At 27.9% G+C, this 23579-nt stretch overlaps 1 protein-coding gene across 4 annotated transcripts in view; it reads right to left on the bottom strand.

Moving 5' to 3' along the window:
* Positions 1-23579, bottom strand: part of tutl (turtle) — a 235531-nt gene that overhangs the window by 8253 nt on the left and 203699 nt on the right. For 2 of the 4 annotated variants that reach the window (XM_065500753.1, XM_065500751.1), the window contains 2 exons: positions 22061-22144; positions 11166-11579 (listed from right to left, as the gene is read on the bottom strand). In XM_065500753.1, the coding sequence (XP_065356825.1) occupies positions 11166-11579; positions 22061-22144 (498 nt within the window). The remainder of the gene's footprint in view (positions 1-11165; positions 11580-22060; positions 22145-23579) is intronic. The other 2 variants (XM_065500750.1, XM_065500752.1) reach the window with 1 other exon arrangement.

The following is a 23579-nucleotide window of genomic DNA, read 5'->3' as shown; positions in this document are numbered from 1 at the left end:
ACAATATATGGTGTATCTTTTGAATGCGGGTTTTCTTTTAATAACTTATATGTAACAAGCTGCCCTGGCAAACGTTGTTCTGCCATAGCTCACACAAGCTTTGAAGACTTCCACTATAATAGTACTCCAGATATGCATTAATAAATTTTTACTTTGTATGGGGGGCTGCCATGCTCATTGTACCTATATAGGTCAATTGTGAATCTAAATCATGCAGAGGCCCACTCAAATACACACAACAAATTTCATCGAATTCGTTAAGGAGGCGTTCAGTTACTAAAACACGTAAAGAAGAATTATATATATAAAGATTTTTAAGGGTACATATCTGTCAAAGCGTCATGTGCAGGAAGTTTTAATTTACTTCTACAACTTGAAAAAAAGTGCCGCTGAGGCACACCGATTGCTCACAAATGCTTATGGTGAATGTTTTCCGTCGGCTTCAACATGCGAGAGATGATTTTGACAAGGAAAACAAATATCGCCCAGGCCAACCAAAAAAAGTTTGAAGAGCAACAATTGGAGGCGTTACTCCATGAATATTTTTGTAAAACTCGACAAAACCTTGCAAAATCATTGAGACCTACTTAGGCAGATATTTTGAAACGTTTGTGGGAAGCAAAATTCATCCAAAAACAGGGAAATTGATTTTTACACCGACTCATTACATGCGAGATCGTATGTGAAACCCGGCTAACGAGCGGAATCACACCAAAACCAAATATCCATGGCGCTAAGGTAATGCTATCTATTTGGTGGTAGCAAATAGGGTCCTATCTATTATGAGCTGCTGTAATCTGACTAGACCATCACAGGGAACCTGCACCGAATGCAAATTATTGGTTTGAAGGAAGCATTGGGCGAAAAATGCCCAAAATATGCGGCCAGACATAAAACCGTAATATTCCATCATGACAACTCTCGGCCACATGTTGCAATACCTATGAAAAAGTACTTAGAATGAAGTGGTTGGGAAGTCTTGCCTCGTCCGCTTTCTAATCAAAACCGTGTCTGGCTCAATTTTGGGTATTTTTCTTCTCATCCGGCGATAATGGGATAAATTTGTCATTACTGATAACACTAATTTAGATGCGACTGACAAGGTGAGACCCATATACAAATTACACTGGCTTCTGGTGTCGCAACTACTCCTGGAAACCAATTTCCTTAAAGGATAAAAAATCCCCTACGATGGGGTGAATGTCATAACAGAATAAGATGGTTGTCTGAACAATGCGATATTGCGTTGTGTTGAAAAAGTAATGTTTTAAAAATTTTCACACATTATAAAAATAGCATACACTTTACGCCATTGTACCCATTCAGGTACAGCCCCAAAAACACGTTTCCTAAAATTGTTTTTAATTTTCTATGTTCTTTGACCGTATTTTAGTTTAAATAAATAAATGAATTTAAACATTTTTCATTTTAAATGGTCTTGGTATTTAATGGGTTAAACAAATACCAACATTGCGTCGTGGATAATTTTTTAATAAGACATTAAATACTTCTATGTCCTGCTTTTGGACAGTACTGTGGATAAACACGAGATTTAAAATAATTAGATTTAAAATAATACTAAGTGGTGGCAAATAGCATGAACTTGTATTCGGTAATACACCTCCAATAGAGTCGCCAGATAGGGTCGATTTGCTTGCATCCGAAAGAATGGTTTATGTGTGAGTTAATTAATTCTAATATCATATAAACTTCTCGAGAATTGCAGCGTATACCGGGCTAAGTTTTTGGATGAATTGAAAGACTCGGATCTTATAACGACGAATGTCTCTAAGGTGACAGTTGTGTTAAAGTTAGTGTGAGACTGGAAATGGGTCTTTACAAGGTTATGATGTGCTGAGTATGGGGACACTATATGATATGAACTTGAAAGAAAAGGTTCGGGCTGGTCTTACGGGTAAAACTTTCGATCTAACACTACCACAAAGCAATATTTGAGCGATTCTAGAATGATACCAAATGATCCTAGGAAAGCGGATCTGACAACAAAGTGTAAATGTCCGTATGTGTATAATTAGCCATGGAAGCAACGAAAATGTTGTTGTACTTGAACAGGTGTTGTGTGAAGACCTTTGCAGAAGTCACCTTTGCAGGGTTACTGTTCAGTAAGTGCTAGAATCAGTCATCAGTCAATGGTACTACATATTTTTGCAGGATGTGCAAGGATGTCGATGAGATTTTTACTAAAGAAAATATCATTTCTCATTGGGTAGCGAAGTATACAATGGTAAGGGAAATTCTGATGATTTTAGACTGTTTATTATCTTCTGTTTTATTAGCGCAATCAGGTCACTTAATGACGGGTTAGTGTGAATGTGGGAGCTTTTGGTTCTTATATCTGTATAATATTAACTTTAGTATTTCCCTATATTTTCTCATAATTTGTTTTCTTCCTTAGTATTATTTTTTAAGAGAATCACAAAATGCTCATGGATCTCCGAGTGGATATGTACCTGGTGTACATTACCCTCCCTAACATAAATTAACAATATGTGATAGACATATTATAGTATGCATTGGCGGTAAGACAGTTTTTTTAAAACTCAAAAACGATATTTTTCAGTGATTAAAATCAACACCACTACTGTAACCAACGATACGTCTATGACATATTTCAAGAATATTAACTGACCCTAAATATGTAACTAATATACAATCAAAAAAACTAATGGGATTTTTCTTACTAACATTGCTCCATAGTAATTATATTCTACAAAGTTTCTTTAGTTTGTAGTTTTAAGCATTAAATATTCTGGCTGAATACTTGTTACTTTTAAATATAAAATGATTCTTCAAAGATTTCTAAACTGATTTTATATGCACACATTTGATTAAATATGATCTGCTAATAAATACATTGTTTAATAAAATTTTTAAATTAAATTTAGAATAAATATAGCCATGCAAAAATATATTGTAGCAGCTTAAAAGTAAACTTATAAAAGCCTACTTTTAGGCGCTTAAAAAAATATTAAAAATCTAAAATAAAGAACAAATAAAAAACAATAACAATAACAATATCAAATCATAATCTTTACTATTTTGTATTTAAATTTTAAAATCAATAAATATTTCTCTATTATGGCTGGGGAGTACAACACACATAACATTTTATTTTTAAATATTTATATTTTAGTTTCTATAATTTTTTTTTTTATTTTTTTTTTTTTTTTTCAAAAATGTGGGAACTGGGGGTCTACACACATACACATACAAATATACATTTAATGCAAACATTATGCATTATATATTTATTATCTTTCTTTTTTTAAACAAATTTTATTTTTGAAATATTTTATTATATAAACGATAAATTATGTATTGTCTATTTTTATACGTTCATTAGGATCGGGCTTCACTAAGTGATTAAAAAAAAGGAAAAAAAAAACGAAAGCATGAAATGGTTTTCAATGCAAATATGACATAAAAATATACAAATTTGTATACTTCATCACGGTCATAAAAACTATATATATGTATGTATGAATTTATATTTTAATATAAATACATATATATAGATTTTTTTTGAAATAAATTCAATACAATACATGTGTCAAAGAATTGATGAAGTATTTGGATGTATTGAACATGAAAATAAATGAAAACTAATAATTTTGTTTTTAATAAAAATTAAATGAAAAAACTGCAACAGAAATGAAGCCATAAAACATGTTATAGACATTTTGAAAATATGGGCAAAAAAAAAATTAAACATATGAATGATATGAAAAAAAATATACATAAATTATTAAAAATGATTGACTGCAAAAGTATGGGTTATTTTAATGTCAAAATTAAAATGGTGTTTGTATGTATGTGTGATTGAAAATTATGTTTGTGTTTGTGAAATTTGTATGTTTTGTGGTAAATGTTTGGCAAATTTTTTATTTTGGCCGGCAATTACTTACATTTTTGTAAAGCTTTTATCAAATTGATATAAATTTAATGTTCTGAAACATAGTTTAAATCTTTATAAAATTTAAACACAATTTGTAAGACGTTTTGAAACAATTGGATGAATATTCTGATTGAAGATATGGTGATTGATTTTGAACAAATTTAAAGAAAATAGTGTTTAACTACTGTAGTTTTATTGAGGTTTTTATGATTTTAATGTAAGTTTTCTAAAAGAAATTGCATTTGGTTATAAACTAATTTCAATAAAAGTCTTGACAATAAAAGCTTTATAAAATAAAATATAATATGAAAATGTTTTAAGTACTATGTATGTAGTCTAGTAATGTTGAACTTTAAAATAGTATATTGCTGATGTGAATTAATAATCTTCAATATTTCAAAGTGAAAGCTTTTGAAATAAGGTTTCATTTCTTTGAAAATTTAGAAATGAGAAAGCTTAACATTTATATCTTGCTAATGAAATATAAAAGGTTTTTGAAACATACATTAATTGAAAATTTATAACTACAAGTAAACGTTATTGTGAGAACATTTTCATATAAGCTTTTAAACATCTAAGCTTTATATGCTGAATTAGCTCTATAAAAGTTAAAAGCCTTATAAAATTTAAATTCAATATTAAAGCTAAAAGCTTTATTAATGCTAAAAGCATTATAAAAGCTAAAAGCATTATAAAAGCTAAAAGTTTTATGAAAACTAAAATCTTCATAAAAACCAAAAGCTTTATAAAAGCTAAAGCTGAAGGCTTTATAAAAAGCTAAAGCTGAAGGCTTTATAAAAAGCTAAAAGCTTTATAAAAGCTAAAAATTTTATAAAATCAAAGCGCTTTCTAAAAGCTCTATAAAAGCTAAAAACTTTATGAAATTTAAAAGCTTTATAAAAGCTAAATGTTTTAAAAAGCTAGCCTTTCTAAAAATCTTAAGACAAGGTTTAGTGAAGCAAAAAGCTTAAGTACAGCCTTAAACATTAGAAAAGCCAAAACGCTAATAAATAAAACTAAAACAGTTTAAAATTTTTGGATATATAAAAGCTTCATAAAAAAGCTACAAGCTCTACTAAAGCCGAAAGCTAAAATTATTTGGAAAACTTAAAGCTTTTAAACCGCTAAAATTCATATAAAAGCTAAAAATTTTAAAAAACATAAATCTTATGATACTATAGAAGCTTTAGAAAAGCTTAAAGCTTTATTAGAAAAGCTTAAAGCTTTATTAGAAAAGCTTAAAGCTTTATTAGAAAAGCTTAAAGCTTTATTAGAAAAGCTTAAAGCTTTATTAGAAAAGCTTAATGCTTTATTTTAAAAGCTGAAAGCTTTATTAGAAAAGCATAAAGCTTTATTAGAAAAGCTTAAAGCTTTATTAGAAAAGCTTAAAGCTTTATAAGAAAAGCTTAAAGCTTTATAAGAAAAAGCTTTAAGTTTTTTAAATCGATTTTTAAAAACGAAATTTAAAAGCTTTATAAAATATTTAAGTTTATAAATTCTTAAATCGCTGATTTTAACATAGATTAAAGAGCTTTATAAATGCTAAAATTTCAAAGCTTAAAGCGTCAATCCTAATGGCTTTGTAGAAGCTTAAAGCTTTACAAGAGCTTAAAACTTTAAAAGGAATGAAAGCTTTATATAAATTTAAAATAATATAAAAACTTCAACATTAAGCTTTGTAAAAGTATAGCAAACCAAAATTTTAATAGCTTCATCAAATTTTAAGGTATTTTAAAATGACAAAGGGCAAAGAAATTAATAAATAACAAAATGCACTAATTGAAAAAACTTTAAAAAATCTCTAAAATTTGTAAAAGAAATTATGAAAAAGTGTTTATCTTTGTATGTCTTTGAAGGCTTTTCTTAGCACATATAATATTTAATTGAAAATTATACTACATTTGGATATAAATTGTATGGCTTAAAATTAAAACTAAAAAAGCGTTTTCGACTTCAATGAAATTGTATTGCATTAAGAGCTTTAATAAAATATGTTATTACTTTCGTCTTTAATGATTTTAATTGAATTTTGTTTATATAAACCAATGTAATTTCGTTATTGCTCAGATCGGAATTAAATATCTTAAAAAAAACGTGAAATATTTACATTTTCCGATGGTTGTTTATGCTTTGCTATGGTAAATAAACAAAAATATGATGGCAATGTATAAAATGATGTAAGTTCTTAATTTTTGCTTGTTAAAACGTTGTTTTTTTTTGGAAATGAACTAAAGTGCTTTAAACAAAATTTTGTTGTATGGCTTAAAAAAGGAAATAAATGAATTAAATCCTGGTTTATATGAAATGTTTGTTGATTTTTCTATGATAAATTTGAATTTTATTTCGGTCTAAGAAATTTTAATGTTTGTTTTACCAAAAAGTCATCTTATACACTCAGGTGAGATCTTTTTTATTAGGAAAACAAAATTTACTAAATGAAAAAAAACTTACCCCATTTGTTGATTGTTAGTTAAGTTTTACAATAGTTATAAAATATTTTTGTATAATATTTACGTTTGTTTGTTTGTTTAAAATTATTTAAGCTGTAAAAGACATCCTGTTTAAGCGTCGTTTTAGTGGGGGTTTTGGAGTAGGGTTGTTTTAAAAAAAATATATATATTTAAACAAAAATCAAATTTTTTGAAATAATTTGATTTTTTATTATATAAACAAAGGAGGTTTCCTGAATTTGTTTTTTAACATGGAACTCTTTGTTTTTCTTGGTGAAAATTAACCCTTTGTTTTTATAATTTTGTTTTAGTTTAAATATTGTCATTAGAGGACATGCCAACGCTGTTTTTTATATCGTTACTGTTTTTTTTTTACAAAAAAAACGCGATCATTTTATACATTTTTTTTGATTATTTTGTTAAGTAGATGTTAATTTTTTCAATTGTTTTACCATTTTTGTGCGTGAATTGTTTACAAAAAACGTCTGCCCAGTATTTTTCTTGTTTCGACCTTTACCCTGCAAGAACTTAGCTCTGGGCAGAAGCAACGACGATTTTTATTGATTTCGTTTCGTGTACTAAGAACTTGCTTTCATTGTTTGCTCATAGGTAAAGGCCATTTAAGAAATTTTCAATTTGAACACAAAATTGAGGTATATATTTTAAAGACAAAATATATATATTTTCAATTTTGTTTTAGATTCCAATACAGGCTTGGTTTTGTTAGAGACCAAAGTGACAAATTTAGTTTAAAGTGTTTGTTTTTTTTTAAGAAAGTTTTTAAATGTTTTTGTTAACAAAAAGTTTAAAAAAATAAATCAAGAGAGAAATAATATAACAAAATAATAATAATCAAAATAAAGAAAATATTTTAAAATTTATTAACCCTTTTTTTTGCATAAAATGTCTATTTATGTATTGAATTTTAATTACATTTATGATTTTTTGTTCTTTTGCTAACATCAAACATTTAGGGAATTTATGAATATGAGTTTGAAAAACATGTACCGTTTATTATTAAAAATATTTATATATAGTTTTCTGTTTTCTTTTATTTTTTTTTTTGTTTTGTAATAATATTTATATATGGATTTTATTTTTTTACATATAAAATATATTTCGTTTTATGTTTAAAAAAAAAATTATATATAATACGAGTATGAGTATGCATTTATGTATATGTATATGTATGAACTAAAATATTTATTATGTTATGCATGATAAACTAATACAAAAACAAAAAATTTATGAATAATATGATTTTATATAACATGCAATAAATATTAAACAACATCAACAAAAAAAGTTTATGAAATTAAATTAAAATTGAAATTTATAAAAAAACACGTTTTTGTTTGCCTCATTCCATACAAGAATATTGCAATTAAATGGACAAGGTTTTGGTTTCCCAGGTGAATAAAAAACTAATTATTTTTATGTACTCCACAAACACTCATGGTGACTGAAACTATAAATAAGTTTGTCATTATGTATGGATAACTAAGAAATAAAAACCTATATAATCTGAGGAAAACACGTACATTTTCAAAATAGGAACTCAAATCAGCAGAATCGGTTCCGTAAAATACAGGTATGGACCAAGATGTGAGACAACATCTTGTGTGTGTGTTTGAACCTATTTTAATATTGATACGAACTTGTGTTCCATTACCAATTACCAAACAATTTTGTAATATATATTGTAAAATCTACCCCCAGATAAAATATACAGCTGTACATGATTACCATAAACATTTCACCATTTTTTAACAATATTATGGTCACTCTAGTTATGTATATCACTGCCATAATATATTTAAAATACCATTCACATGATTGTAGCTATCATATATATGATTTGTGGCAATCATGTACATGACGGATCATTAAATCATAATATGAGTAATCCGAGAACACTACAATCATATATATGATTCCTACAATAATGTGAATGGTAACTTAAATTATTTTGGTTGCTGCAATCATCTAAAAGTATTGGAATAGTTATAGTAAGTATGTGCAACTATACTATACTATGTTGGAATAATCAGTGATAGACATATAGAGATATTATCGGATTTTTTAAATAAAAATATACCTATGTATACCTCTATTGTACACATTTTATAATACACATGGCTCTACGCTATTGAAAACTAGAAAACAATTGTTTGAAGTTTTTGGCACTAAATGGCAGTTCATGTCGTTAAACTGTCTTTAAGAAATCTTTATTTTTCTCTATCCAACATGGCTGCATTTACGTTTACACAAGGAAATTCTATTTGAAAAATTAAGATTCGAAGATTGATTTTATTTTTTAAGAAAAAAAAAATTTAAAACTGCCTAAGTTTCAGATTCGTGTAGGTACTTGGAAATACAGGGAAATAAGAACTAGTGCCATACGCTAAGGTTGATCAACTATTTAACAAAATAAGAGTCACTGCTAAGAAGTCTATGTTTTCCACATTGTAAGAAAATATTAATATAAAAATGGACATTTGTGAAAGATGATAGAGAGAGATCAATGGATCTCATGTTACTTTACAGTGAAACAAACTTATAATCAGGAATCGAACCCGCAACCCTCAAACTAATAGACTAGCACACTAGCAACTAACCTACCGGGCTAGTTATAAAAATGTAGTCTTTCGATAAGTTTTAAATTTTTATTGGAAACAAAGGCATGAGAGTGATGCAGGAAGGAAATGATCCTATTATTGAGAAAATATAAAAAGTGCGAGCATCAATATTTTAAACCCTTGTAGATAAAACTTTTCAAACTGCCACAAAATTTCATGGATGTGACAAATTTTTTGAAAATTTTAAAGAGCAAAAATAACAGTCTACATTGACTGTCTATAACTTTTTAATTTAATTACTTACCCCCATATGCATAAACAGTTTATAAATTTATCAAAGGTTTATAAAACAAAATTTTCATACAAAATCTGTTTCATAAACCTTTGATAAATTTATAAACTGTTTATGCACATGGGGGTAAGTAATTAAATTAAAAATTGCTGAATTGGTAATACCAGAGCGGATGCTGCTTATTCTGACAATTTTATTTAGCTTTGTTGACTGAGTAAGCTATGGATGACAGGGATTAGATAGCCAGAGCTCCCGAGCAAGGTACTTGTGCATTCATCCATGCAATCAATGTTCGTACAGTTGAGAATTGTGTGTACCTTGCAAGTTACAGAATGGCAGTGATAGACGCATTGTTTCTATCCGGTGTTAAAGCCACCGGTTAATAATAATGGAGTCCATGTAAATCTTAGACACATCTTTCCATTTTTTCTAAATATGTTCTCTATTTTGAAAACAATGCATTTTAAAAACTAGCATACAAAAAAGTATACAGAGAATACCATTTTGACGCTTCAAAAAAGCCAAAATCAGTTAATAGAGCTTTGGAGTATTTGTTACCAAATTTATTGTGGTTTTAATGTTGATGCTTATGTTGTGTACATGTAAATAGCCGAAGTTACTCGGCCCCTGAGTGCTATGTTAAATGCCTGATGTTTAGATTTCGGCGTACGACTGAATATTTGGCGAATATGTGAGGGGTTACTAGCAAAAATTTCATATAAATATACCGATGCACCTTTTTTAATAAAAGGTGCTAAAGTATTCTTTATTTTGTTACAATTTCTATATTTAATAACAATTTTAGCTTTTTTCATATGAATTTGCACTTGTTTCATTATATTTCCTGAAGATGTTCTGGTAACACAGGAACCAGTGTAACTGGGAATATTTGGAGAACACGTAGGTTGCAGAATATATTGTATTGAATGCGAATTGCTAAATTTTTTTCGTTTGAAACTCTAAAATACATTCATAAATATTTCCATAAATTAATGAAATTTATTTGGAGTAGTTTATATGAAAGTATAGACGATCACTGAATTAAGGGTTAATTTTCTTCCGTAGATTATATCCAAAAACTGAAACGCAATTAAATAGGACAAAGATTTCCATCAGAACAACGATAATTTGTTCGACATTAAAAAGTCAATTCATCAAATCTGTCTCACTGGAAAACGTTTCGATTTCCAATGCAAATCCCAACATTTACCTTTTAAATTATAAACATGATCTGTAATATCAAATACTTAAAGAAGGTATTTAAAACATAAAATAGAATGATTTATATATAAATGATGAATTTTTATGAATATGTATGACAACATGCAACCTGTCCTGCAAAATTTAAAATAAAAACTATTAACCATCACCACTTTAAACTGAAATGAAAATAATAAAAACTAAAAAAAACTATTGATAAATAAAATATAAATACTTAAAATGAAATATAAAAAAACAAACAAATAAATTGTATAGAATTGAATAGAATAGAAAATAAGTTATTGTTTTTTTTTCAAACAATACTACAATTAAAATACCAGACAATTTAGCACAATGTTAATTAAACAAAAAAATAAATAAATAATAAAACAACTCAAACTCATAATAACTCAAGTTATTAAATTCAATTGAAATGGCAAAATTGATTTCTTAAATTCAAGTGTTAAAGCCAAATTTATTTTATTTTTTAACAAAGAAAATTACGTTGCCATTAAGTTTTTAATTTTGCAAAAGTATAGAATACTAAATCAGATAGTTTGTTAGAAAATTTACAAGAAAATTAAAATTATTTAAATTTTTTTTTACAAATTTCAATAGTTAGATAGAGAGTTAGTTAGTTTAGTTAAAAAGGAAAGTATAAAAAAAGTACCATTTCAATGCTTTTGTTTTTTTTTTTTTTAATTGAAAACTGTCATAGTTTGTTTTACCTTTTTCCTGTTTTCGTCGTTTACGTTTATTGCAAATTTTTACGGCACAAACCGATAAAATGATCGCAACTATAAAAAACAGGATGCCCCCAACGACACCGGCTGTTATTGCTTTATGTTTGACTCGAGCCGGTACCGGAAATTTAACTTCATCACTGGATTCATAAGATTTTTCCGAATTGGCTAAAACGCGAAAATAATACGTACGACCACCAACTAAATTCTTAACTAAATATTGTGTTTCTTCGGGTCGTATTTGACCGCGATTTAATGTCTTCCATTGAGCATCAGTACGATATTTTATTGTATAAAATTTAACGATATGGGCACGTTCCAATGGTGCTTGCCAAGAGATAAGAAAACCATTTGATACCTCGGTTACGGTTAGATTACGTGGTGGTCCTGGCTTCGGTCCTATATGACGAATGATGAAAGTAAAAAGAAAATTAAGGGGAAAATACAGAGAATTAATATATATTGGCGGATTTAATGGATTTGTATATGTACAATTATATTAAACTAGAATATTTTATTAAATTTTTAAAGCTCTTTTTTCGATTTGTCCAAAAATGTAAGTTACCTGTTTATCCTGTTATTTTCTATATAATAAATTATTAAATTAAAATATCGTGGAACGTAAATAATCCATATAAATGTTATAATGAGTTAAACCAAGATACGAATTGAATAAAATAAATGCTTGAAATTAACGTCAAACGAATAGATGGTAAGGAAAATATAGTCATATTTATAACTATAGATAAATATACTTAGATCGGAAACTCTCCTGACAAAGACCTAACTCAGTAGTCAAAAACCAAAATGTTGAGAAAGTATTAGTAACCACAGAACATTACACATAGAGGGGAAACTAAAAGTAAACTCAAACAAAAAAATTACTCAAACAAAACACACCTAAGAATATTGTTTTTGTTTTCACAAAGTTCTTTTTTACTACTACACTCTCGCCACTTAGTTTTTTGACAACTGAGTTAGGTCTTTTACATTAGAGTTTACGTTCTATGTGTATTTAGTAGGGTATTCAATCGATTAACCGTTAATCGGTTAATCGATTAATTTTGGTCGGTTAACTGTTCGAATAATTCAAAATTGACGATTTTCAAATAACAAATAAACCAATTAAAACAAGACAAACATAATTTCATGTAAAAAATCACCGTGTAAATGTTCATGATTTTTTGGAATATTCTCAAAATGGAATTCGAAAAAACAGACGTTGAAAAGTCTTAATGTAAACTGCACCTTTGTAATTCAAATACAAATGTCAAAGTAAAATTACATATTTTTCGAACATCCAAGAAACATGTTTAGTGAGTATAACAACTGACATATTTAATTTACATGTATTTGTCGGAGGAGGACATGATAATAGACCAAACAGGAGACATTATTAAAACGAGTATTTTATCAGAACTTATTGAAGTTATTAAAAGTATTCAAATCTATAAACAATCCAAAAAGGACTCCAATGGTATAATGGAGGAATTTATATGCTTAGAAAAAACTAAAAAAAAAGAACTGAGATATTGGATATTCTTGATCATGCCTTACTTTCAATTTCTCCAACACCAGCGAGAGAGTTTTTTCCAAATCAATTTTTATTATTTTTTTTGGGTTGAATTGTTATGTTTTTTTTTATGTTTTTGTTCTTTTATTAATAAAATACTTAAAATAAGTACTTAAAATTCGTGGTTTTATTTTTAGTTTAAAATTAAAATAGAAATTATTCGGTTAATCGAATAATTTAAAATTAATCGATTATTAACCGATTAAATCTAAGCCCCGATTAATTATTTGCTCGATTAACCGATTAAACCAGAAACCCGATTAATTGAATATGTACACTAGTATTTAGCTACATATGTTTATAACCCTCAAATAGACAGAATAAAGGGTCTACTTATTTTTAGATTATTAAGATTATTAATTAAGTATTGTTAAAGTTTTCCGACTACCTACAAATTTAACTAGAATTGTAACATTCATTAACGTATCTTTTATATTATCTTCATAAGATACCATACGAATATGTTTTTAATAGCCATAAAAATCAGTCTTTAAGTTTTATATTTAAAATGTAAAATATGTTTGTAAACAACATCCCATTTTCGAATGCAGTATTATGAGTAAACTGTGATTTTAAAATTATTATTATTGTTATTGGTTTTATTATTATTGGTACTATTTTCATTCGTAACGCAAAGTAATGAGATATTATTGTATTTTCAATTTAATTCGTTGATTCTGCATATGCATGCTTAAGCGTGCATATATGTATACATTTGCATATCCATATACTAACATTTATGCACTTGTATGGATTGCAATTATGAATATTTGTAAATATTCTTTAGAATTGTATTCAGTTTGTTCGATAATAATTCCTTTTCATATTAGTTTCATGTGTGTGTTATCACGTATTGTATTTCTCTCATAATTGGCATACGATACATATTCAGTTATTGTTTTTGTTAAATTTCTTTGCAAAAAGATTTTAATAGTATAATTTTTGATATGATTAAATTTAATGTTCGAGAGTTATTGGATGAAAAATTTCTTTAGTAATCATGTACACATATGTGAAACTCTTATCATTAGTTAAAATCGATAAAAATCAAAGAATTTTAACCTTCTAACCGGCCAATTTTATTTCGTGGTAAAATAATAACCAGGTTATTGTTTGAAAAAAAAATAAATACATTGGAATAGAAACAAACAAAAGTCAAGTGCACGTTCTTGTTTATCACAACAAGTAAATTGTTTGTCTCTTTACACATATTTAACGTCATAACGGGAAAAGTAACCAAATAAAGCAGCATTAGATACATTTAACATACCCGCCTAAAGGCATCCTTGCCGGTTAGAGAGTTAAATTCTCTAAAACTATGTCATACAAAATATGGTGGAATTTTTAAAATATATATATTTTTTGTGAATGTATTCTATGCAGAATATCGAATCTAGTTGAAGTCGGTTTGAAAACCTTAAAATCTTAGAAGAGAAATACTATTCTAGCTACGTAAAAAATATTGACTGTGCGAAGCCAGTTTTGGAAATACCTCAGAGAATAAAACCCACACTACAGGGAACCTAAACCACTATACAGGGAACCTAAACAATTCTGAAAGTAATGAGTCATTCACCCTTATTCTACTTGGCGTCGTCGACATCGTCGTCAATATTGAGTCAAAAAATGGTATGTGTTTCTCCGAAATCGATAACAATTGATAACTTTTGACAGAATTTTATACTTTTATAAGTCGGGTTAAAGTACAAAACGCTGTCAAAAGTAACCAGGGTGATTATTCATAAAATTTTTAATCATTTCTTTTTTGTATAATTTTTATTACTATTTAATGATTTTCAATTAAAGGCAAACGTAGCTGGAAACAACAATTGTCCCCAAGGCATCGGAAGTTACCAGTTTGGATCTCTATGATCATATTAAATTCAAAGATACTCAAAAATGTTCCACCATTTCGTCCAACAAATGGCTGAGATATAAGGAAAAAACCTCGATTTTTGGCGTATTTTTTATCTAGTCATTAATATATACAATATGAATCTCTAATGATAGATATTTCAAAGTCCATTGCAACGATGTATGTAAGACTATAGTAATGTGGACCTACAATGGGTCAAAATCGGGAAAATATTATTTAAACTAATTTTTTTGTCATAAATATTTTTCACTAACAAACTTTTAAAAAAAAAAATTTAAAAATTAAAAAAAAAAAAAATTTTTAAAATTTAAAAAACATCAAAAAAAATTTTTGGAAAAACAATTTTTTTTTTAAATTTTCGAAACAATTTTGAAATTTTTTTTTTAATTTTGTTTACGTAAAAATTTTTAAAATTTGTATTTTAAAGTTGATATTTATTAAGGTTGATATTTTTGATATTTTATGACTGTTATTTAATTTCAAATGACAACAACTACAATAGGTTTAAACATATTTTCTTTAACGTATTTTCGGTAACGTAAGTAAATTTGAAGACCTTATAACTAGGGTATTCAATCGGTTAACCGTTAATCGGTTAACCGATTAAATTTGGTCGGTTAACTGTTCGAATAATTCAAAATTACCGATTTTCGAATAACAAATAAACCGATTAATTTGTGTCGATTAACCGATTAACCGAAATTTCTGTTTTTTTGCACTTTAACATATTGTTTTTGTATTTATTTTTCCATTTTAATTCAAATACAACATTACACATTTTTTCGAACATCCATGAAACATGTTCAGTGAGTATAACAACTGACATATTTAATTTACATCGATGGCTTAATATAGAAAGTCCGTATCTCAACTTTTATTTACTTTACAGGAGAAGGAAAAAACTCAAAAAAATTGTAATATATCAAAAAATACTTTTAGAAAAGTTGTTTGTTTTAATATAAACCAAAAATATGCATTCAACACACTGAGTTAGGGGTTTTTCTTTCAAACAATTTTTGAAATGAGTTAGGGTTTTTTTTTTAAATACTGTAAATCTGTTATTCTTCAACATAGAGAACTGAATTTTTTAAGGGGGGTATACTTGAGTTTTTCCACCAAAATATGTAAAAAAACCCGATTTATATATTAAGCCATCGACATGTATCTGTCGAATGAGAATATGATAATAAACGAAACTGGAAACACTACTGAAATGAGTTTTTATCAGAACTTATCGAAATTATTAAATGTATTTAAAATCTATAAAATCCAAAAAGGACCTCAATGCTATAATGGAGGATTTTATATGCTTAGAAAAATCTAAAAAAATAACTCAGATATTGGATATTCTTTGTCATGCCTTACTTTAGTTTTTTCGAGAGAGTTTTTTTTCCAAGTCGAGTTTTATTAAAACTAAAGAATATTATTTACTTTTAAATTGTTGGATTGTTATGTTCCGTTTATTTTTTATGTTTTTGTTCATTTTAATAATAAAATACTTAAATAAGTACAGAAAATTCGTGGTTTTATTTTCACTTTAAAATTTAAATAGAAATTATTCGGTTAATCGAATAATTTAAAATTAACCGATTAAATCTATACCCCGATTAATTATTTGCTCGATTAACCGATTAAACCAGAAACCCGATTAATTGAATACCCTACTTATAACGGTTAAGTTGGACTTATATAAGAAATTTTTATTGCCATTCCAATTGTAGCATCGAAATATTCATCGTAGAACCAGAAAGTATATATATCCTTTGTCCTCATAATATTCTAAGACCATAAAGCTATGTCTCTCCGTAAAATACGATATGGCCCAAGCAAAAATAGCTAGGAGGCTGAAGTTGTCCACAAGTACTATCTGTTGATAAGTTTTGTTTGGTATTGAAAAAGGGCAATATCGGCCCATGATTTCACTTAGCCAACATGCAAATTTCCTCTCGGAATACTGTTTGAGCAGCCAAAAAGTCTCAATTTGTTGGACAGTGTAATTGTGATTGAATTTTACATAAACAATATTTATAGGAACCTAAATCTTTCTACCAACTTTTCTGGGGATCTGTCCACAATTAATCCTACCTCCATATAAACCTTATATCAGAAAAATATTTTGTTGTCAAATATTGATGCTGGGTATACAAGATTCGGAAACTAGAAGGCATTAGTTTATTTATATTATAAATAAAATTCTGAAATTTAGTTTCTTTTTTTCTAAAAGCATTTCTAAAATTAAATGAAAATAAAACATATTTAATATTCAATTTATTTTCAAATAAATTAAAGACGAAACGTCGATAACATTGTAAATTCTACCCTTAAGACTGCACAAAGAAAACGTAAAAAACAAAAAAAAACTAAAACGCTGATTTGCAGCGACAACTGCTAAGGTGTTAGACATGACAGCAGCAACAACTACTACACATACCAATGTAGAACAAAAATAAACAAAAGGACAAAAACAGAATATAAAATTAAAACCCATAAAAAGGACTCACAGGACAAAAAACCAAGGTAAGAGAAAAATAAAGAAAAACAAGAAATAAACAACATGAAAAAAATGTCAAAAGTACAATTGTTATTTATGACAGTAAAAAAATAAAAAAAGAAAAAAAACAGCAAGCAACAAAATAACTTCAAAGGACACTCACATAAATACAGACATAAAACGAATAAGGGTCACAAACATAAAAAAATAATAGAAAATAAGGAGAACAAAACTAAAGGGAAAAAAACAAGTTACTAGAAAAACACAAACGCATTAAAGGTAACAAAACAGACACTTGTATGGTAAATAAACAAAACTGGATCGAGCAGGGGGAGGGAAAGGAGGTATTAGTACTCGTACAACATTAAGTAGAGTTTGAGGTCCTTTTGGTTAGTCTCAAGGAAACAAAACCCTAAACATTTTCTTATTGTTTTTTTTCATTCCTTTTTTATATTTATACTCATCTTTTTGTAGTGTTTAAATAATAAAATGAAAAAGAAAAAAACAAAACAAGAATGAATCCTTGTATTCAAAACAGAAATTGAGAAAGGAAATAAAACATTACTTAAGCGCATTAAGGACAACACCGGAAATATGTACTATATAGTTGGTTGTACGTTCATAGCTCTGTATATATCCCACACTATTACTTAGCAAAACAACAGAAAATGTCAAAGTACAAAAAACAACAAAAACCTGTAGTAAACAGTAAAAATAAACTGACAAATACATTCATATATACGAGTATATACCACGACAACAATTCAAAACTGTAAAAAGCACATTTTTTAAAGGCCAGGTTTACGAGCCTGTGTGGGTTAGGTACTTAAATATTGTTTTTTTTTATTTTATGTGGAATTATCAAAGTGTTTTGAGTAAAAACAATGAGCAGTTTTATTTTACTTTTTTTGCGTTTTAAGGCAGCAAAAAAATATAAATTTAAATTTAATTGTTGTGCATTTTATGAGTGCTATAGCTTTTTAGAAATTTGCTGTTGTTGGTGTTGTGTATTATTTGTTTTGTTGAAAAATTACCACAGTAATAATCCTTACAATTCGAACAAAAAAAAATCTTGTGTATAGTGCAGAGTTGTACAGACTTATTGATTTTTGTTGGATTGGTTAAATTTAAGTATTTTTTTAATTAAATGAGGTCAAGTTTCTTCCAAATTTTTTTTTCCTTTTGCTTGACCTCTCAAAATGTATATGGACAAACAAAACTTTTCTTTTAAAATCTATGATACTGCCCTAAATTGTTCATTAGATCTGAAGACCTTATGATTTTGAGAAATTACTACTAGCAACACTAGAGTAACTTCGGGTAATGTGGACTACCGTTTTGTTTTTTCTAAATTTTGGCCACAATATATATGGATATTAAAAGAGTTGTGAAGCAATAAATTAGCTAATGTATTCTCTAATGGTTTGTGCAGTTGAATATTTTTTCCGTTAAAGGATAAAAAATTTATGTGAAAATATTGTAAGGAACCCAAAAATCAGCATTAAAAAAATTGGAGGGTAATATGGACCACTATATGAGGTTAATGTGGACTAGTATTTTATACAAAAAATTCATGAACCAGCTAATCATGAATGATTAAAAAATTTAATTTCAATATATTTTTATTAATACAAACTAAAAAGTCGCGTTCGTGGCTTAGATAGATTGCTTACAAAGTACATAGTTATTGTCGGGTAATATGGACCAGTAGTACATAATCAAGTAATTTAAGTGGTCCACATTACACGAACTTCGGTTACAGTGGTAAAAAGTTATTTTTACCTAATAATCTAAATGTGCTTAAATTCTTACCAAATATATGCAAAACTACGTGTTCACTTTAACTATATAAAACAACCAAACATTAAATTCTACCAAGTAACTGTACCAAATTTTGTTTCTTACTTGAGCCGAAAAAAATGTTGAGCTGTCGCATTAATTTCAATACAAGAATAAAAAGTCAACATATCAATAACTCATGAAAGCAAATGTGTAATTGTTGTTTCAAACAAATTGTAAAATGTACGACAAATCAGTTTTATCATACCTTCAATAGTTTCTGAAAAAAGACACTGGTCCACATTAGACGCATAGTCCACAATACCCGAAGTTACTCTATTGCAAAATTTGTAAATAAAGTTGGAAAATATAAAATAAAATTTTTGAAAGGAACGGGATTTTTTTTAATTTTACTAAATTTAAAAAAAAAAATTTAAATTTTGGATTTAGAGCTGTATCAACGAACTTCTCAGGCGATATGGAGTAGCAATATTGTTACATTCATTAACACTCAATCATCATCAGGTAGAATGTTATAAGGAGCTAAATTTTGAAGGCAACAGTTTGGTAATTTTGTAATATCTGAAAAAAAAATGTTTCGCTTAATACATATGTATGTATAGTGATCAAGATGACTGACAATACGATTACCGTAGTGCTCTGCGTTGATTAAAATGGTTTAGGGGATGAACAGCTGAGAGTAAAATATATTAAAAATATTTACTCTCTCCCAAATTATATGGCTGACACAACAACAACTTACATTGCTTTAGATGTATTTTATTGTTGCAAGATAAGTAGGAAGTAGTCCTGTGTGTATATAAATCTAACTGCAATATTTTGTAATGATCAGTCCTCTTCTTCATACTGACAATTTCTGCAATAGTTGTTGCGTAGGTAAGCTATACGTTTCGACATAAATATAATGCCCTTTAAGTCTTCATCTCAAGTGACACATCTTTTGAATTCGATGTCTTCCGATGAAATTTGTAGTTTAGACACAATTGTGTAACAAGATCAGTCAAGAACTTTGCAAATAAAAAAAATATTTTTTTTTTTCAAAATCAAAAATTTGTTTGACTTTTTTTCAAGATGGGATCTTTAATTGAGGTCGATCTCACATTAGATCCTTCCAGGGGCGTTTCTAGGGCGAGGGCCTTGATAAAAAAAAATCAAATTGAAAAATAATTTTTTTGATTGATATCCCACTCGCATCTAACTAAAGGACCAAAAAGCTCTTAAAGTAAATGAATTAAGCTTTCTTTTGAGCAAAAAAGAGCCAATTTTGAAAAAAAATCTACAACTTCTGGTTGTGTCTTGAGATAAAAACCGCTTCAATGTTTCGTACAAAAAACCCCCTTATGTTTCGTATTAGGTCAGACTAAGTCCTATGGATACAGTGCACAATATATGCCTTGAAACGCAAAATCTTTCAAAACTATCTTTCGAAATCGACTCTTAGCATTATGTTTCCACGATAGCTGGAAACTAAAAATTAAGCCATGGTACATATTTGGCTTCCGAAGAAAGTTCAAGAATGGTATGATTCAACCTTGTGTTTTCCGAAATTTTATATATTCCGGTAAAATAACCATTTCAGTCTTCGCTGGATTAACCCGCAGATTGTTTTTCCTGCCCCATGATAGTAACTAGTACGCCAAATGCTGAATCCAAGCAATCACATAAAATTGTGCTGCAATAAAAAGCACAAAGTGATCAGGATGTGATCTTTATACCCTTCCCACTAAGCCTACTATTCCCAAACAAGAAGTTATTATTTTTATTCCCCTAACATTATTCGTTTGAAAGGCACATAAATTAGGCTGAATTTGATCGATGCCATATTCTTTTGGCTTAAGAAAAGCTCACAAGAAAAAGTGTAACGGTGTCAAACTGCACGATCTCAGTGGCCAGTTCACATAATGCCTTAAAATCGCTTGTGCAGAATGTCCAATATGACTTGTGCTGCGTAGCACCTAGTGCCGGCCTGTTGAAACACTACATGTCTCTGGGATCCATATCATCCAATTCGAGCCAAAAGAAGTTATTATTATCAAACTATGTCTTGGACATCATGTACCACTGACGCCGCCATGCCAAATTCCACACCAAACAGTAACTTTTTCGGAATGATTTGGATGCTCTTGGATCTCATGTGGATTGTTGTCGTCCAAAATTCTAAAATATTGTTTGTTGATCAAGAAATGTGTCTCACTCCGTTGCAGAAGACATGATTTTGGTATCGTTAATGTTTTGTTTTTTTTTTCCAACTTATCGTATATTTTAATACATTATCTAAGAAACGCATTATTAGGTGCTCCAAAAATTTATATATTTTTACTGGAACATATTTAATGAACAATGTTGTTATAATTAATCGTTTGTCTATTGTCTTTCAAAGATTTCTTGTTTCTCTAAAAGCAGTGTCTCTCTCGAATCATACAAGCTAAATTTAAGATTATTTGTTTGAATCCTACTTGTCCCTTGCTTGAGACTTTGCAAAAAATGCTGTCCATGTATGAGCTTAGTATTTCAGCCTTAAACAAATATTGTTTTTTACTTTGCTGATGCCTACAGCAAAAAAACTAAACTAATTTTGGCTAAACACCAAAGCAGTGTTAAAATTATCATATCCCACACCCACCACTTAAATACATTTTGCACAGCTCTGCTAGAAAAACAAAAACTAAAGAGAAAAATTACGGAAAATTATGACAATGGTTGGTTTGCATGTCAAGGCAACATTTTTTAGATTGTTTTGAAAATGACCTTTAAAATTTATAGGATTTTTAAACAGTACCCTCTGTGCAGTAAGTACTTTTTGGATTTGTAAGAAATTTTTAAAATATACTATAAATACCTTACAATATACGAGCATTTTTATGACTATATTTTATGAGTTTCTTTTTATAAAATAAACACACTTTTGACTTTCTATTTTCTATTAACATGAATATAGTTAGATGTTAATGTTGTAGTTGTATGTTTGTAGTATTAAACTTAATTACTGTAGAAAAACTTTTCATGATGACAATTAAAAGGCAAAAAAAGGTACAACATATTTAAATAATATATGTATACATATTTTTTTAATTAAAACATAAAATAAGAAAAATATTATAGAATAAACAAAGAAACAACAACAAAAATGAAATCAGTACCTTTTAATTTTAATTTAGGCGGTGAATAAACAATCGATCCATTTGAATCGGTATGAAAATAAATGTCAAAATAGGCTAAAAGGTCTGCAAATAAATAAAAAAAAAACAGAAAATAATAAAACAACATTTTTTTTTGGTACGGTAACTTAAAACGTTTTTTTTTTGTAACGTAAAAACAATAAAAGTTTAGATTTGAAAAGAAAATGAAAGAAATTAAAAATTTAAATAAAAGTTAAAATAATAAGAGGTATAAAGAAAAAAAATACTTATGAACAAATTGTAGTATTTGTGCTTGAGAAAAGTAAGTGCAAAAAATAAAGAAAATTTCAATATTTTTCTTTTTTTTTTCTACAGTAGAAAGTGTGCGTGTGTGTGTGCGATTTATACAAAGTTTTATATATTTTTGCAGGGAGAAAGTGATTTATTTTAGTTTTCTAAGAAAATAATAACAATTTTTAATAATTAACCTAGTTATAGGCATTAGGAAGGCCTCAATTGTATGAAACCAAATAATTTTTTAGATAATTGATTTTACACAAAAGCCTGTTGTTTTGAGATACAAAATAAATTTCTAAAGAAAATTTCCCTCGAATACCAAATTCTATAAAACTTGTTGCTGATACATTTTGAATTTAATTGAAGATAAATATTAACACAAACAAAATGGAGCAACATTTTCGATATCAGTAATGGAAATAATGAAAATGATCAATTATTTCCTTAAACAGATTATGATTTATGTTTTCTTGTTGCAAATTAATGAATAAACCAATAAATAAAACAAGTTAGAGTTTAATATTCGCCCATGCCGAATCTTCTATAGTTACCATCAATATTTACTGGGTTTATGAATTAAAACTGGGAGTTATTGAACATTATAGTGGAAACAATAAAGTTTATTTTGCTTCGAAAATGTCGAATTTTGTACCACTGAATTTTGTTGCCGCTGAAGCACACTGATGCTTACTAAAGCTTATTGTGAATATGCTTCATCGGTTTCAACGTGCTACACGGAGAGAAAAAATATAATTGGGCATGTTTACTGTAACCATTTAAATAGTGTTACAAGATTTTTAACAATATTATAGACACAGTAACTATTTACATGATTGTGGTAACCATAATATCGTTAATTTATGATTCAGATGATTGTATCAACCATATATATGGTAAAAGTAAACAAATATATGTTTGTGGCAACCATATTTATGATGAATAATTTTATCATAATATGTTGTTCTCTGATTATGATAAGCCTTAAGCCGAGTGCAACATAGTCGTTCATCATATGAGTGGTTGTCACAAACATATATTTGTGTACTGTAACTATATATATGGTTGATACAATCATGTGAATCTCAAATGAACCATATTATGGTTACCACAATCATGTAAATGGTTACTGTGACTATAATATAGTTAAAAAACTTGTAAAAATATTGAAATGGTTACAGTAACCATGCCCAACTATATTTTTTCTCTGCGTGTAGAGATAACAAAAGTAGTGATTTTGGTATAG

The sequence above is a fragment of the Calliphora vicina genome, chromosome 2, assembly GCF_958450345.1.
Source record: "Calliphora vicina chromosome 2, idCalVici1.1, whole genome shotgun sequence".
In the NCBI taxonomy this organism is placed as follows: Eukaryota; Metazoa; Arthropoda; class Insecta; order Diptera; family Calliphoridae; genus Calliphora; species Calliphora vicina.
Note: the sequence above shows the minus strand (reverse complement) of the source record. Positions and strands in the feature narration are given on the sequence as shown.